General features: G+C 50.5%; 1 protein-coding gene across 1 annotated transcript in view; it reads left to right on the top strand.

Moving 5' to 3' along the window:
• The window catches only part of mcf2b (MCF.2 cell line derived transforming sequence b), a gene marked incomplete at both ends in the record, with an annotated part of 20,418 nt that extends 6,126 nt beyond the window's left edge, over positions 1-14,292 (top strand). The window contains 19 exons of the mRNA XM_079739081.1: positions 1-140; positions 2,761-2,952; positions 3,570-3,750; positions 4,701-4,789; positions 5,771-5,871; positions 6,257-6,323; positions 6,634-6,749; positions 7,019-7,088; positions 7,943-8,035; positions 8,407-8,499; positions 9,125-9,250; positions 10,092-10,307; positions 10,922-11,014; positions 11,137-11,215; positions 11,519-11,564; positions 12,556-12,728; positions 13,081-13,190; positions 13,987-14,099; positions 14,211-14,292. The exon at positions 1-140 is cut by the window's left edge and continues 52 nt beyond it. Coding sequence (XP_079595207.1) covers positions 1-140; positions 2,761-2,952; positions 3,570-3,750; positions 4,701-4,789; positions 5,771-5,871; positions 6,257-6,323; positions 6,634-6,749; positions 7,019-7,088; positions 7,943-8,035; positions 8,407-8,499; positions 9,125-9,250; positions 10,092-10,307; positions 10,922-11,014; positions 11,137-11,215; positions 11,519-11,564; positions 12,556-12,728; positions 13,081-13,190; positions 13,987-14,099; positions 14,211-14,292 — 2,180 coding nt within the window. The remainder of the gene's footprint in view (positions 141-2,760; positions 2,953-3,569; positions 3,751-4,700; positions 4,790-5,770; positions 5,872-6,256; positions 6,324-6,633; positions 6,750-7,018; positions 7,089-7,942; positions 8,036-8,406; positions 8,500-9,124; positions 9,251-10,091; positions 10,308-10,921; positions 11,015-11,136; positions 11,216-11,518; positions 11,565-12,555; positions 12,729-13,080; positions 13,191-13,986; positions 14,100-14,210) is intronic.

Raw genomic sequence — 14,292 nt, forward strand, 5'->3', positions numbered from 1 at the left:
CCAGCCACCACTACGCCCAGGCACTCCTCGTCCAGCGCTGCAACGAGCTGCGGCACCTCTGTGACGTCGTCAGCGCCGCGCTGCGCAGCAAGCGTGCCCTGCTGACCCGCGCACGGGACCTCCTACTGAGGCTGGAGGAGGTCCTGGACCGCACACACCCCCACACGCTGATACACACACACTGGACCGCACACACGCCGGACCGCGCGCACACTGAGACATACGCTGATGCAGACACACTGGGCCGCACGCACACTGAGACATACGCTGATACACACACACTGGACCGCACGCACACTGGACCACACACACACTGGCACACACGCTGAGGCAGACACACTGGACCACACACACACTGACACACACACTGATACACACACTGGACCGCACACACAGTCAGTATGTTTACATGCACCGCTTATCAGATTAAAGCAATAGTTCGACGATGCTCCTCAATTGGACAGCTGCAATTGTAAGAGTGTACTGTAAATGGTGGGGAGAAATTCGATTCATTGGGCAAAGCATGTCATCCCACGGTACGATAGGTGGCGCTGTACCTATTTCAACTAGTGGTAATAGAGCCACCGGCTGACCTCTTTACGTCACCAGCAACAACAAACTCAGGCGGTATTCGAGAACGATGTTTTCAGTGGACAGCTGTCAGTTCGGGTCCATGTCATTTCTCTGACGCTCCATTATTCCGAGTCCTCAATAAACCGAAAAATTCTGATTGGTCCGACAGCACACTAGTCCGACGTCCCTTTATTTCGAAAAAAATAAGCCCTCTGCTCCAACATCCTATTGTTCCGAACATATAGGCTTTTGTGGATCACCTCCAATAATCTAAGATCTTCTCAACCATTGCCGAGATAACCCCACTATGAGTCTTTACTTGTTGTGGAAGGTACCAGAGAGTCGGAGAACCAGACGCAGTCTTTAAGATCCATAATATCAGAGAATATCCCTGTCAGTTCGGCCGTGGCAAAATGAATGAATAAAGATTGTTAAAACTTTGGAAGAAAAAAACATTTATTTTGATGCCCGATGTGCCCGGAGTTACTACTTGCAACCTCTTTGATGACCAACATTTAGAAAAACATGTACTTTTAATTCAGCCTTGGGTGAACGGGGTGAAATCTAAGCGTAGTGTGTACGTCCACCTGCACTGAATGTATGCGCGCTCCTGGGGCTTGGGATACCCTTCTTATAGGGAGTAACTACACTGGCACGACACCCGCTTCCTCTATCTTCTTTGCCACCTTTTTTAATAAATCGCCGTTTTTCATTTTACGACGGCGACAACAAACACGACTATCGTCTCCTTCTGCTTCTGGCTCACGACCTCCGGAAAAAATCTCGAGCATGCGCAGAACGCAAAATCCGATTCCAATCCGATTGAATGTATACATGCACAATTAATGCGACTATCAATCGAATAATCTAGGGGTCTTAATCCGACTATGAGAAACCCGATTAAGTCAGATTTTAGTCAGACTAAGGTGTTTACATGTATCTTAAAAATCCAATCATAGTCGGACAAACCCAATCATTTTGTTTTCTCGTGTGCATGTGAACTCACTGATTGACACACTCACTGGATCGCACACACACTGACACACACACACTGATACACACACACTGGATCGCACATACACTGACACACACTCCGGACCGAACACACACTGACACACACACACACACACTGATACAGAGACACTAGACCGCACACACACTAGAACACACACACACTGATACACACACACACTGGATAAGACACAAACTGCAACACGCACACACACTTATACACACGCGCACACACACTTAAACACACGCACACAAACACTGGACCACACACCGAACTGATGTACAAACAATGAACAACACACACTGGATCACACACACACTGGACCACACACACACTGATACACATACTGATACACACACCCTGACAAATGCACACACAAACACACCCTGATAGACACACACTGGAGCGCACACACTGACACACACAGTGACAAACACACTAACACACACACACACACACACAATGTTACATACAAATACTCTTACACACACCCACACATACACACACACACACTAGACACACATACACTGATACAACACACACACACACACACTGAATGCGCACACACACTGATTAAACACAAACACTTCAAGTGGAGCCTCAGATATGCACATTTTACAGACACAACAGCACGTCTATGTTGAATATATTTATATACTTTAATATTTGAATAAATAGGTGTTCATCTCATTCGAGTCTGCACCATTTGTGTTTTTTACTTGTGTATGTTGTTTTGTGTGTCTGTTGCAATGTGTGCATGTTTTCTGGTGTTTTGTCACGTTTGTCCTTGTGATTTGTGTGTATTATGTGTCCAAGCATGTGTTTCTCTGTCCATTCATGTGTCTGTGTTTGTGTGAACATCCATGTGCACGTGGTTAAGCAGGTGTGTATGTTTGAATGTGTGTGTGTTTCTATCTTTGTGAGTGTCTGTTTGGTAAATGTGTGTGCATGTTTGTCTGTGCATGTGTATTTGTGTGTGAATGTGTGTGTGCATGTGTATGGGTGCGTGTGAGTGTTTGTGCGTGCGTGTGTGTGTATGTATGTACACACGTGACTTTGTGTGTGTGTGTGTGTGTGTGTGTGTGTGTGTGTGTGTGTGTGTGTGTGTGCGTGCGCGTGTGTGTGTGTGTGTTTGTGTGTGTTTGGCACACCCAATTGTGCATGCACATGTACAGGCCCTGCGCTGGTGTGATGAGGGGGCATACCTGCTGGCCAGCCAGATGGTGGACAAGTTCCAGACCAGGGAAGGCGCCCAAGAGGCCCTGCAGTACCTCACCATCCACCAGGAGAGGGCGCCATCGGCCCTGAAGAACAGCCAGGACACGCTCAGCCTGGAGCTGGAAGCCATCCTCACCCCTCAATTACAGGTCACTCATCATGACTGATGGAACTCACTGACCAATCACCAATCACCCAAATTCAACATCCTCCAATAGCAGGGAGATTTTGGCTGTGTGTTGAAGACATTTTGTGTTGACCTTACATTTTATTCAATGCTTTTACTGCCCCTCTAAAACGACTTAATGCTGTTATTTTATTCGGCTTGCAGTGCTTTGAGGATCCCCTTATGACACACACAGACACACACAGACACACACACACACATGCACACAGACATGCGCACACAGACACACACTTGATGGTGGGGTCAGGCTGGAGATGATCCCCCTACGTCTTCAGTACTCCCATCTATGAATGCATGCTGTGTGGTGAATGCACTTATCAAAACAGAGTCTTACCAAACTGAGTGCATGCAACTATGCATTGGGGCGGGACTCAAACCCTTAACCCTGGCAGTGTAGTTTCCATGGTTGACCACCGGAGCTCGGAAGTCCCCCTCAAGCTGTCACGACCAGGGCGTTCTGAGCAGCCTCACCCGCGTGGTGAGGTAACGGCTCTACAGGACCTCTCTGGCTCTGGTCCCACCACGGAGGTGAGCCGGGGGGTCCTGACGCGGGCCTCCCCTTGTCCCCCCGCCCCCCAGGCCCAGATCGCCATGGTGACGGGGAAGCTGAGCTCGGTGCAGTGCATGATCCGCAACCGAGAGCACTGCCTGAGGAGGCTGGCGGAGCGGCAGGTCCGGCCCATCCAGCCCGTGGCCCCCCGCCCCGAGCAGGACCAGCTCTCCCAGCGCTGCAAGTCCCCCCTCTTCTCCCCCAAACATGGTACGACCCGTCCAACTCCACATGCTGTTAACGTAGCCCGGTCCAGAGCAGTTCGCTTCACGCAAAAAAACAAGGTTGTGCCTGTGTGTGTATTTTGTGTGACATAGTATGCGTGTGTGTTAGTGAATAAGTGTGCGTGTGCCAACGTGGATGAACTCTGAACTCACTTTGTGTTCTTGTCGTGCTGCTACCAAGCAGCCCAGCACTTTGTGAACCTCTCATACACTCCAGGACCCACTCGCGTAGCTTGGCGGCTATGTAGCGTAGCCTCGTCAGCGCCGAGGAAAATTGACTGTAGTGTCAGTGCATCTTATGCTGAATGCCGTTTCGTTTGTTTAGTGTATATGGGCCTATAGGCGGTTCCGACTGAGAGACCTTTTCCTCTAGTGAACCGTTATGGGTGTGGCTTGGGAGTGAGGATCCGCACAACTTCGTCCGCATAAACTACGTTCATCGGCTCAGTTAGAGGCCCCGGTATTGCCTGCCTCGGGCTAGGGGCTTTCTGAGACGCAATTATGTGTGAATGTTGATTTTCCATCAAAAACACACCTTAACATTACAGAAAAACAGGCTTACCATTTGGCCTTGTCTAAGAAGTTGCATTGCATTTTCGCTGATGTGAATTCCTTAACACAGCGACACGTTGAAGAAGTCGTCTTCGTCTGTCTTCTTGTCTCTGCATTTCGTTGTGTGGGGACGGAGGCCGAGGGGAACTAAGTGAGTGGGCGTAGCCAAAACAAAGCGCTGCTTTCCAAGAGGTTCCTCAGTCGGAAAGCTCCTAATGTGAGTTACTGCTGGTCTGGTGAATGTGTTGGTGTGAGTGTGTGTGTGTGTACGTGTGCGTGCATGTGTGTGTGTGTGTGTGTGTGTGTGTGGATGCGTGTGTGCGTCTGTGTATGTGCGTGTGTGTGTGTGTGTGTGTGTGTGTGTGTGTGTGATGATGCCTACAGGTGTGGACCTCAATGTGTTGAACTCCAAGTTCTCTTTTGATCTTCTCCCGGGCAAGAGGACCCCACGGAGGAACAGCATTCAGCGCAAGGTACCAGGTCTACTGGGTCTATAGGGTCTATAGGGGCTACTGGGTCTACCGGGTCTATAGGGACTACTGGGTCTATAGGGGCTACTGGGTCTATAGGGGCTACCGGGTCTATAGGGGCTACTGGGTCTATAGGGGCTACCGGGTCTATAGGGGCTACCGGGTCTATAGGGGCTACTGGGTCTACCGGGTCTATAGGGGCTACTGGGTCTATAGGGGCTACTGGGTCTATAGGGGCTACTGGGTCTATAGGGGCTACTGGGTCTACCGGGTCTATAGGGGCTACTGGGTCTATAGGGGCTACTGGGTCTACCGGGTCTATAGGGACTGCTGGGTCTATAGGGACTACTGGGTCTACCGGGTCTATAGGGGCTACTGGGTCTATAGGGGCTACGGGGTCTATAGGGACTACTGGGTCTATAAGGGCTACTGGGTCTACCGGGTCTATAGGGTCTACCTGGTCTATAGGGTCTACCGGGTCTATTGGGTCTACCGGTTCTATAGGGTCTACCGGGTCTATAGGGTCTTCCGGGTCTATAGGGTCTACCGGTTCTATAGGGTCTACCGGTTCTATAGGGTCAACCAGGTCTATAGGGGCTGCCGGGTCTATAGGGGGTATAGGGTCTACGGGTCTATAGGGTCTACCAGGTCTATAGGGTCTGCCGGGTCTATAGGGTCTACCGGGTCTATAGGGTCTACCGGGTCTATAGGGTCTACCAGGTCTATAGGGTCTACCTGATCTATAGGGTCTAACAGGTCCCGCTTTGTGATTGGATGCCCGTGTTCCATGGGTCATGTTCGGCTATCATTGCAATCTCAATGACCACTGAGTCTGGTGTGTCTGTGTGTGCCTGTGCCTGTGTGCGTGTTGTCTGTATTTGTGTTTGTGTGTGTGTCTGTGTGTGCCTGTGTCTGTGTGTGCCTGTGTCCATGTGTGCCTGTGTGTGTTTGTGTGCGTGTGTGTTTGTGTGTGTGTGTGCTCAGATTGAGGTGATGCATGATTACCAAGGCAACCGCAGCTGTCTGTACGGGACGCTCCCCGACACCGACTCGGAGGCGGAGGACAATCCAGAGCAGGTCGCGCGGTAGGTGCCCTTTGACCTTTTAGAAACCCTGCACTGCATTAGGGTGGGACCCTGGTCCACACACACACACACACACACACACACACGCACACGCACACGCACACGCACACACACACACACACACACACACGTTAGTGAGCAAGCTCAGTTTGTAATGACTGGGTGGACTTTAGTGCTCTGACTTTGCAAAGAGACGCTGGGACGACGTGGTTTAAGATGGACTACAGTTGTAATAAAGTACATCTGATGATGCCTCTCTCTCTCTCTCTCTCTCTCTCTCTCTCTCTCTCTCTCTCTCTCTCTCTCCCTCTCTCTCTCTCTCTCTCTCTCTCTCTCTCTCTCTCTCTCTCTCTCTCTCTCCCTCTCTCTCTCTCTCTCTCTCCAGACACATCATGAAGGAGCTGATAGCGACAGAGAGCGTCTATGTCGAAGAGCTGCTCTCTGTACTACTGGTGAGTTTGGAGCCATCATCCATTTAATACTGCACACCATCCTACTCCTCTTCAGGCCCCCTCCCTCTACACCTCTCTCCTCCTCCACCTCTGTAACCCTCCTCTCCTCCTCCTCTCCTCCTCTCCTCCTCCTCCTCCTCCTCTCCTCCTCTCCTCCTCCTCTCCTCCTCTCCTCCTCCTCTCCTCCTCTCCTCCTCCTCCTCCTCCTCCTCTCCTCCTCTCCTCCTCTCCTCCTTTCCTCTCCTCCTCCTCTCCTCCTCTCCTCCTCTTCTCCTCCTCCTCTCCTCCTCCTCCTCCTCTCCTCCTCCAGGGCTACAGGGCTGAGATGGAGGACCCAGCCATGCTCCCTCTGCTGCCGGCCGCGCTGCGCAACCACAAGGACCTTCTGTTCGGCAACATGCCCCAGATCTACCAGTTCCACAGCAGGTGGGCTACTCACGCACACACACACACTTACTTGCACGCACACAGACACACACACACACACACACACACACACACACACACACACACACACACACATACTTGCACGCACACAGACACACACACACATACACACACACACACACACACACACACACACACACACACAGACACACATACACACACACACACACACACACACACACACACACACACACAGACACACACACACACGTACACTGTCTGATGGTCTCTGGTTCCCCCCCGAACAGGGTCTTCCTTCAGGATCTGCAGGGTTGCCTGGAAACCCCTGAGAGGGTGGGGTCCTGCTTCCTCCAGCAGGTGAGAGGGTGGGGTCCTGCTTCCTCCAGCAGGTGAGAGGGTGGGGTCCTGCTTCCTCCAGCAGGTGAGAGGGTGAGAGGCTGAGAGGCTGAGAGGGTAAGAGGGTGAGAGGGTGAAAGAGGTGAGAGGGTGAGAGGGTGAGAAGGTGAGAGGGTGAAAGAGATGAGAGGGTGAGAGGGTGAAAGAGATGAGAGGGTGAAAGAGGTGCGAGGGTGAGAAGGTGAGAGGGTGAAAGAGATGAGAGGGTGAAAGGGTGAAAGAGGTCAGAGGGTGAAAGAGGTGAGAGGGTGAGAGGGCGAAAGAGGTGAGAGGGTGAAAGAGATGAGAGGGTGAGAGGGTGAAAGAGATGAGAGGGTGAAAGAGATGAGAGGGTGAAAGAGGTGAGAGGTTGAGAAGGTGAGAGGGTGAAAGAGATGAGAGGGTGAGAGGGTGAGAGGGTGAAAGAGGTGAGAGGGTGAAAGAGGTGAGAGGGTGAGAGGGTGAAAGAGGTGAGAGGGTGAAAGAGATGAGAGGGTGAAAGAGATGAGAGGGTGAAAGAGATGAGAGGGTGAAAGAGGTGAGAGGGTGAAAGAGGTGAGAGGGTGAGAGGGTGAAAGAGGTGAGAGGGTGAGAGGGTGAAAGAGGTGAGAGGGTGAGAGGGTGAAAGAGGTGAGAGGGTGAGATGGTGGGGGCCTGCTCCCTGCAGCAGGTGAGAGGGTGAGAGGATGGAGGCCTGCTTTGATGAAGTAGTAGTAATATAGTACTATTTTTATATATATATAAGTGTGTGTGTGTGCGTGCGTGCGTGCGTGCGTGCGTGCGTGCGTGCGTGCGTGCGTGCGTGCGTGCGTGCGTGCGTGCGTGTGTGGATTCAGAAAGAGAAATTTCAGGTGTATGAGCGGTACTGCCAGAACAAGCCCCACTCCGAGTTGCTATGGAGACAATCCTCTGATTGTCCATTCTTCCAGGTAGTGTGATTAGCCATGTTGTACACTGCATGAGCACTGCCCAACGACTATAATCACACACTGTCATATGTACATATATGTTACCATACTTTTATATAAATATCTATATGTATACACTGCCTCTCATAGTGAGTAATATTTATGATTGAGTTATTTATAATCGCTCCGTCTTGATCTCTCTCTTTCTTTCCATCTCAATGTGTCTCTTCCTCTCTTCATTTCTCTCTGTCTCTCCATCTTGATCCCTCTCCCTCTCTTTCCATCTCTCTCCATCTCTCCATCTGTGGCTCTCTCTCTGTCCCTCTGCCTCTCTCTCAATCTCTCTCCATCTCTCTCTGTCCCTCTTCCTCTCTCCATCTCTCTGTCTGTAGGAGTGCCAGAAGAAGCTGGAGCACAAGCTTGGCCTGGACTCCTATCTGCTGAAACCCATCCAACGTCTCACAAAGTACCAGCTGCTGCTCAAGGTTCTGTAGAGCTTCTTCCGTTACACGGCTATATCCAGCATGTCCTCGCTGAAAGAACACAAGAATCCTGGTTAGGCACATTAGAGCGATGTTGAATACAAGAGGGACGAATGTAAATCTCATGGTTATCCTTAGGAAAGAGATTTGGTGAGCTTTATGTAGGCGCCCTGTTTTCTAGTTTGACTGTAATAAGATAATTATAATTTGCATTGTGTACCCTTTTGCTCCGACCCTATTAAAATAATGTATCTCTTGACGATCAATGTATCGTGTCAGCCAGGAAGTGGTCTTCATCCCATTACTAGTGGTGCGCACATGTGGACCTCAATCAATGGACTCCAGGAAGGATGTGGGATGGAAATGTTTACCAGTGTGTCAAACATTAAGATGGTGCGCGTGTGTGTACGTGGGTGTGTGCGTGTGTCTGTGTATGTGTGTGTGTTTGTGTATGTGTGTTTTGTGTGTGTGTGTGTGTGTGTTTGTGTGTGTGTGTGTTAGTGCATGTGCTCGCATGTGTGCGCGTGCCTGTATGCGTGAGTGTGTGCGTGTGCGTGTCTGTGTGTGTGTGTGTGTCCATGTGTGTGTCTGTGTATGCTTGTGTGTGTGTGTGTGTGTGTGTCTGCAGGAGATGCTAAAGCACTGCCCAGAGCCGCAGTACCGCTGGGAGCTCCAGGAGGCGCTGGATGCCATGCTGAAGCTGCTCAAGTCCGTCAACGACTCCATGCATCAGATCGCCATCACGGGCTACCAGGTACGCAGATCAATGCGCTGCCTTTATGGGATACGCTGGATGAATGTGTCTTATTATCTCGTAATAGCATTTTAATGAAGATTTATTGACAGAAGCCGGTCTTGTTTTCTAATGGCTAACCTCCCCCCCAATGAAATGTTACACTTTTGTAGCACTCAGATATTTGATAACAAATGAATATGCAATCAATGCGTTGTGTCTGTCAGTCTGCTCAGCTCCTTACTTTAGCAGTCGTTGTACTTTAGGCTGTTAGTCTGGCTCTCCAGCTGTCCGTCTCCGTCCAGAATCTCTGTTTACCTCTCCGTCTACCTCTCTATCTTCCTGTCTGCCTATCTTTTGGTTCACCTGCCTGTCTATCTTTCTGTCCACCTGTCTATCTGTCTGTCTGTCTGTCTGTCTGCCTGTCTGCCTTCCTGTTTGTCTGCATGTCTGTTGACCTGTGTGTCTACCTGCTTTCTATCTGTGTGTGAGTGTGTGTGTGTGTTTGTGTGTGTACCTGTCTGTCTTCCTGTCTCTTTGTGTGTCTACCTGTGGTCTGACTGCTGTCTACCTGTGTGTGTGTTTGTGTGTGTGTGTGTGTGTGTGTATTTGTTTGTGTGTGTGTACCTGCTGTCTAACTGTCTGTCTGTCTGTCTGTCTGTCTGTCTGTCTGTCTGTCTGTCTGTCTGTCTGCCTGCTGTCTGTCTGTCTGTCTGTCTGTCTGTCTGTCTGTCTGTCTGCCTGCCTGCCTGCCTGCTGTCTGTCTGTCTGTCTGTCTGTCTGCCTGCCTGTCTGTCTGACTGCCTGTCTGTCTGTCTGTCTGTCTGCCCTGTGTGTCTGCCTGTCTGTCTGCGTGTGTCAGGGCGACCTGAGCCAGCTGGGTCGGGTGGTCCTCCAGGGGGGCTTCAGTGTGTGGATCAGCCACAAGCGGGCGGCGGTGCGCATGAAGGAGCTGCCGCGCTTCAAGCCCATGCAGCGGCACCTGTTCCTGTATGAGCACGCGCTGCTCTTCTGCAAGCGGCGCGACGACGATGGGCCCGACCGCACCCCCTTCTACAGCTTCAAGCACTTACTGAGGGTCAGGGCCCTCGGGGGCACCCTGCACGGACACGCCCCCTCTGCATGGACACACCCCGTCTGCACGGACACGCCCCCTCTGCATGGACACACCCCCTCTGCACGGACACGCCCCCTCTGCATGGACACGCCCCCTCTGCACGGACACGCCCCCTCTGCATAGACACTCCCAATCTGAATGGACGTGCCCCCTCTGCATGGGTACTGCATGGACACGCCCCCTATGCATGGGAACACCCCCTCTGCATGACACTCCCCCTCTGCACGGACACGCCCCCTCTGCACGGACACGCCCACTCTGCATGGGCACGCCCACTCTGCATTGACGCACCCCCTCTGCATGGACACGCCCCCTCTGCATGGACACGCCCCCTCTGCATGGATACACATCATCTGCATGGATACACATCATCTGCATAGACTCTTATAAGCCTAGAAGGTAGCTTTACTGATGGAATTTACTTCAGTACTTTAAGCTGTCTGTCTGTCAGACAGAGAGGTAAGGGAGTACCTCTACATAAGGGTTTGTGTTGGTCTGTCTGTCTGTCTGTCTGTCTGTCAGACAGAGGGGTACGGTGTTAACTCTACGTACCGGTTGTGTTGGTCTCTCTGTAGATGAGTGCAGTGGGGATCACTGAGAACGTGAAGGGGGATGTGAAGAAGTTTGAGATGTGGTACAGCGGTCGAGAGGAGGTGTACATCCTTCAGGTCTGTGGAACGTCTGCACCCTACTGCTATTGGTCACCTGCACTGGGGCTCTGACCCTTCAGCTGTGTGTGCCTGTGTGTGTGTGGGGGGGGTGCATGTGTGTCGTATGTGTGTTTATCCAGGCTTCAACCCTGGAGGTGAAAGTCTCTTGGCTGACGTCGATCCGGAAGATTCTGACCAATCAGCAGAAATTACACCAAGGTTTTTAAACTTGGTTTATGCTCCCTTATTCATGGTGTGACAAAATATGAGAATATATATTTCATTTAATAATTAAACAGCACCTAGAAAACAACAACACACACACAGACACACACACGCAGACACACACACACAAACACTAGTACAATGCAGTATTAACATCAAAGATATTGGTCGTCAATGATCTACTTTCAACCAATCCAAAACAACGAATGTAGTCACCCATGTTTGACCAATGCTGATGCTGCTGGTGCGAGTTTGTATTGTTTGGTCTTATTTGAAGCTCCTTCCCTCTTCTCTTAGATGAAGCACCTCCCCTGAGCCTTTCAGAAGTTCCTCTCTCAGACAGGTGAGGCTCTGTGTGATGGGCGCTGAGAAACCTCAGCCCATCTATGCAGGGAGAGACTGTTTTATTAGCCCTAGCTCTTGTGTATTTGCTGTGAGACCTGTTTATTTGATGACCTCTTGGACAGATGACATGGTGTGTATGTGCTTGTATGTGTGCATGTTGGGGTGCACTAGTTCTGTTTCCATTGCCTTGATTTTATGTTTTTATTTCACTGGTTCCGGCCTAGAGTCAGCACGCAGACTTAGACTTCATGTGATTAACTTATGCGATGCTTCCACATGAACACAGACACTAAACGTGACCACACCACATACTGTGGTAAATGATCCCAGAGGAGAAACTCAGCTGTGATGGCTGTGCCTGGGTGATGCTGAGCATCAATAGACCCCTGGGTGAGGCTGCCTGTGATGGGTCTCATATGGGCTGGCTCAACTTGCCAGGAACGTTGTTGGATCCTCAATATGAGCAACCCACTGACATGTGCCTATATTGGAGTGATCCTTGGTGTACTATTAACTTTCCTTGGAGGCGGAGTGAAATGCATAGTTCCTACCTTGTTAGCTGATTCCTTCCCACATACCAACCAGACGTAGATCCACAACACCGCTTAGGTGGTTCAGCCTTCTCCCTCGATCCTGCAGGGTCCCATCGTCGGGTCCCGCTGCTAATATCCTGATTCAATTGGAAACGTGCCATAGGAAGGAAGCTAGGAGCCGCTTCACTCTGTCTTCAAGACCAGCATGAGCTAATGAGCTTCAGGTCTCTGGAAGCTAGAATACAGGAGGTGTGTATGTGTGTGTTTGTGTGCGTGTGTGTTGATTAAATGGAATGCAGAACTTAATCAGGAATGCAGATGAGGTCAAAGCCTGTTTGACCCCCTGGTTGTTGTTGTTTTTGTTTTTCTGTCTGTTTGTATGATTGCTTGTTTGTTTGTCTGTTTGTTTGTCGGTCATCTTCACGTCTTGCTACCGTGGTTACGGGGTTGAAGAAGTGTGTCTGGGGTGTGTGTGTCGTGGGGTGGAGCAACGGTGGGGGGCTGCTCAGCGTGTTTCCATGTTCCTCACAGCTCCACGGCAACAAGCCACGCCCAGCGGAGCCGGGGGGAGGAGTCAACGCATAGCAGCCCCGCCCACTCCGAACCCGTGGTGCAATCTCCTCGCCGCAGTGAGTTATTGATCCGCTAATATCACTTCATCAGTAAAGACTCACGTACATACTTCTGCTTTTATTATTCATACTATTGATTCAGCCTTTTGTTTTTGAATACCCGAGTGATGGAAAACAGATATCAGTAATTCATTTCTAAAGCTGTCATTAAGATTAGAAGTGTCTTTCCAAGACTTTGTAGCTGAATTCAAGACTTATATTAATATACCTTTTTACGTATTTTGAGATATAAGATAAGATATGAGACATAGGGGATGTGTGTAGTGGATACATCCCTCTGTGATCTGTGATTTGAAGCATTGAGGTCATGTTCGCCTAACTCTGTGACTGAATGGTTGTGGCCCTGCAGGCTGGCCCCCCCCGGCCCACTCTGTGGCCATCTGTGAGGGTCTGGAGGACTGGGGCGCCACGGACCTCTCCAACATCTCAGACTCAGACGAGGAACAGCCAGCCGCGCTGGTGGGAGTTCACCTTCACTGTGTTTCTGACCATCATTTAGTCAACTCTACAGTGTTGTTCTTAGGGCCATATACATTGACGGACTCTCGCTAGCCTACAGATTGCTTAATGGATGTCATGAGCAGTGATAAGTAATGCTGATCATTATGTAACGCTGGACATCAATAGTCCCTTAGCTTAGCTTAGGCTACAGGACATATCCAAGCCCCTGGTCAGACCACAGACTGCTGTCCTCAACTCTCTTGTTTTCTTTAGAGTGTCTCTCTCTGTCTCCAGTAGCCTTTCTCTCTTTGTCTCCAGTAGCCTGTCTCTCTCTCGGTCTCCAGTAGCCTGTCTCTCTCTCTGTCTCCAGTAACCTCTCTCTCTGTCTCCAGTAGCCTGTCGCTCTCTCTGTCTCCAGTAGCCTTTCTCTCTCTGTCTCCAGTAGCCTGTCTCTCTCTCTGTCTCCAGTAGCCTGTCTCTCTCTCTGTCTCCAGTAGCCTGTCTCTCTGTCTCCAGTAGCCTGTCTCTCTCTCTGTCTCCAGTAGCCTGTCTCTCTCTCTGTCTCCAGTAGCCTATTTCTCTCTGTCTCCAGTAGCCTGTCTCTCTCTTTGTCTCCAGTAGCCTGTCTCTCTCTGTCTCCAGTAGCCTGTCTCTCTCTGTCTCCAGTAGCCTGTCTCTCTCTGTCTCCAGTAGCCTGTCTCTGGTTTCCTTCACAGACCAAACACAACTCATAGTCATATGTGTGATAGCATGTTAACATGCAGACCAACATGCGTGCCTAGACCTTAGTCCTAGTGTTCCGTCTTGTCTTCAGGTCGCTGGGAGGTACAGGGTCATGGTCAAGAGCAGCACGGCCAGCACTGATGACATCATCTTTAACTGCGGTGATGTCATCCAGCTATTGCATAAGGAGCCATCTGGAATATGGTACGTGTGGAATCATAAATCGTAATTCTACTATCGAGAAAAACAATGTTTGCTTTGTTGTTGTTGTTGTTGTTGGTTTGTTGTCAATGTTCCTTTGTACCTCATCATCAGGATGGTGCGTAACATCACTCGCAGCCAAGAGGGGCGTGTCCATCCAGAAGACCTGCACAGAATCCTTGGGGAGACCGCCTGA

Source organism: Pollachius pollachius (genome assembly GCF_949987615.1).
Source record: "Pollachius pollachius genome assembly, chromosome: 6".
NCBI classification, from domain to species: domain Eukaryota; kingdom Metazoa; phylum Chordata; class Actinopteri; order Gadiformes; family Gadidae; genus Pollachius; species Pollachius pollachius.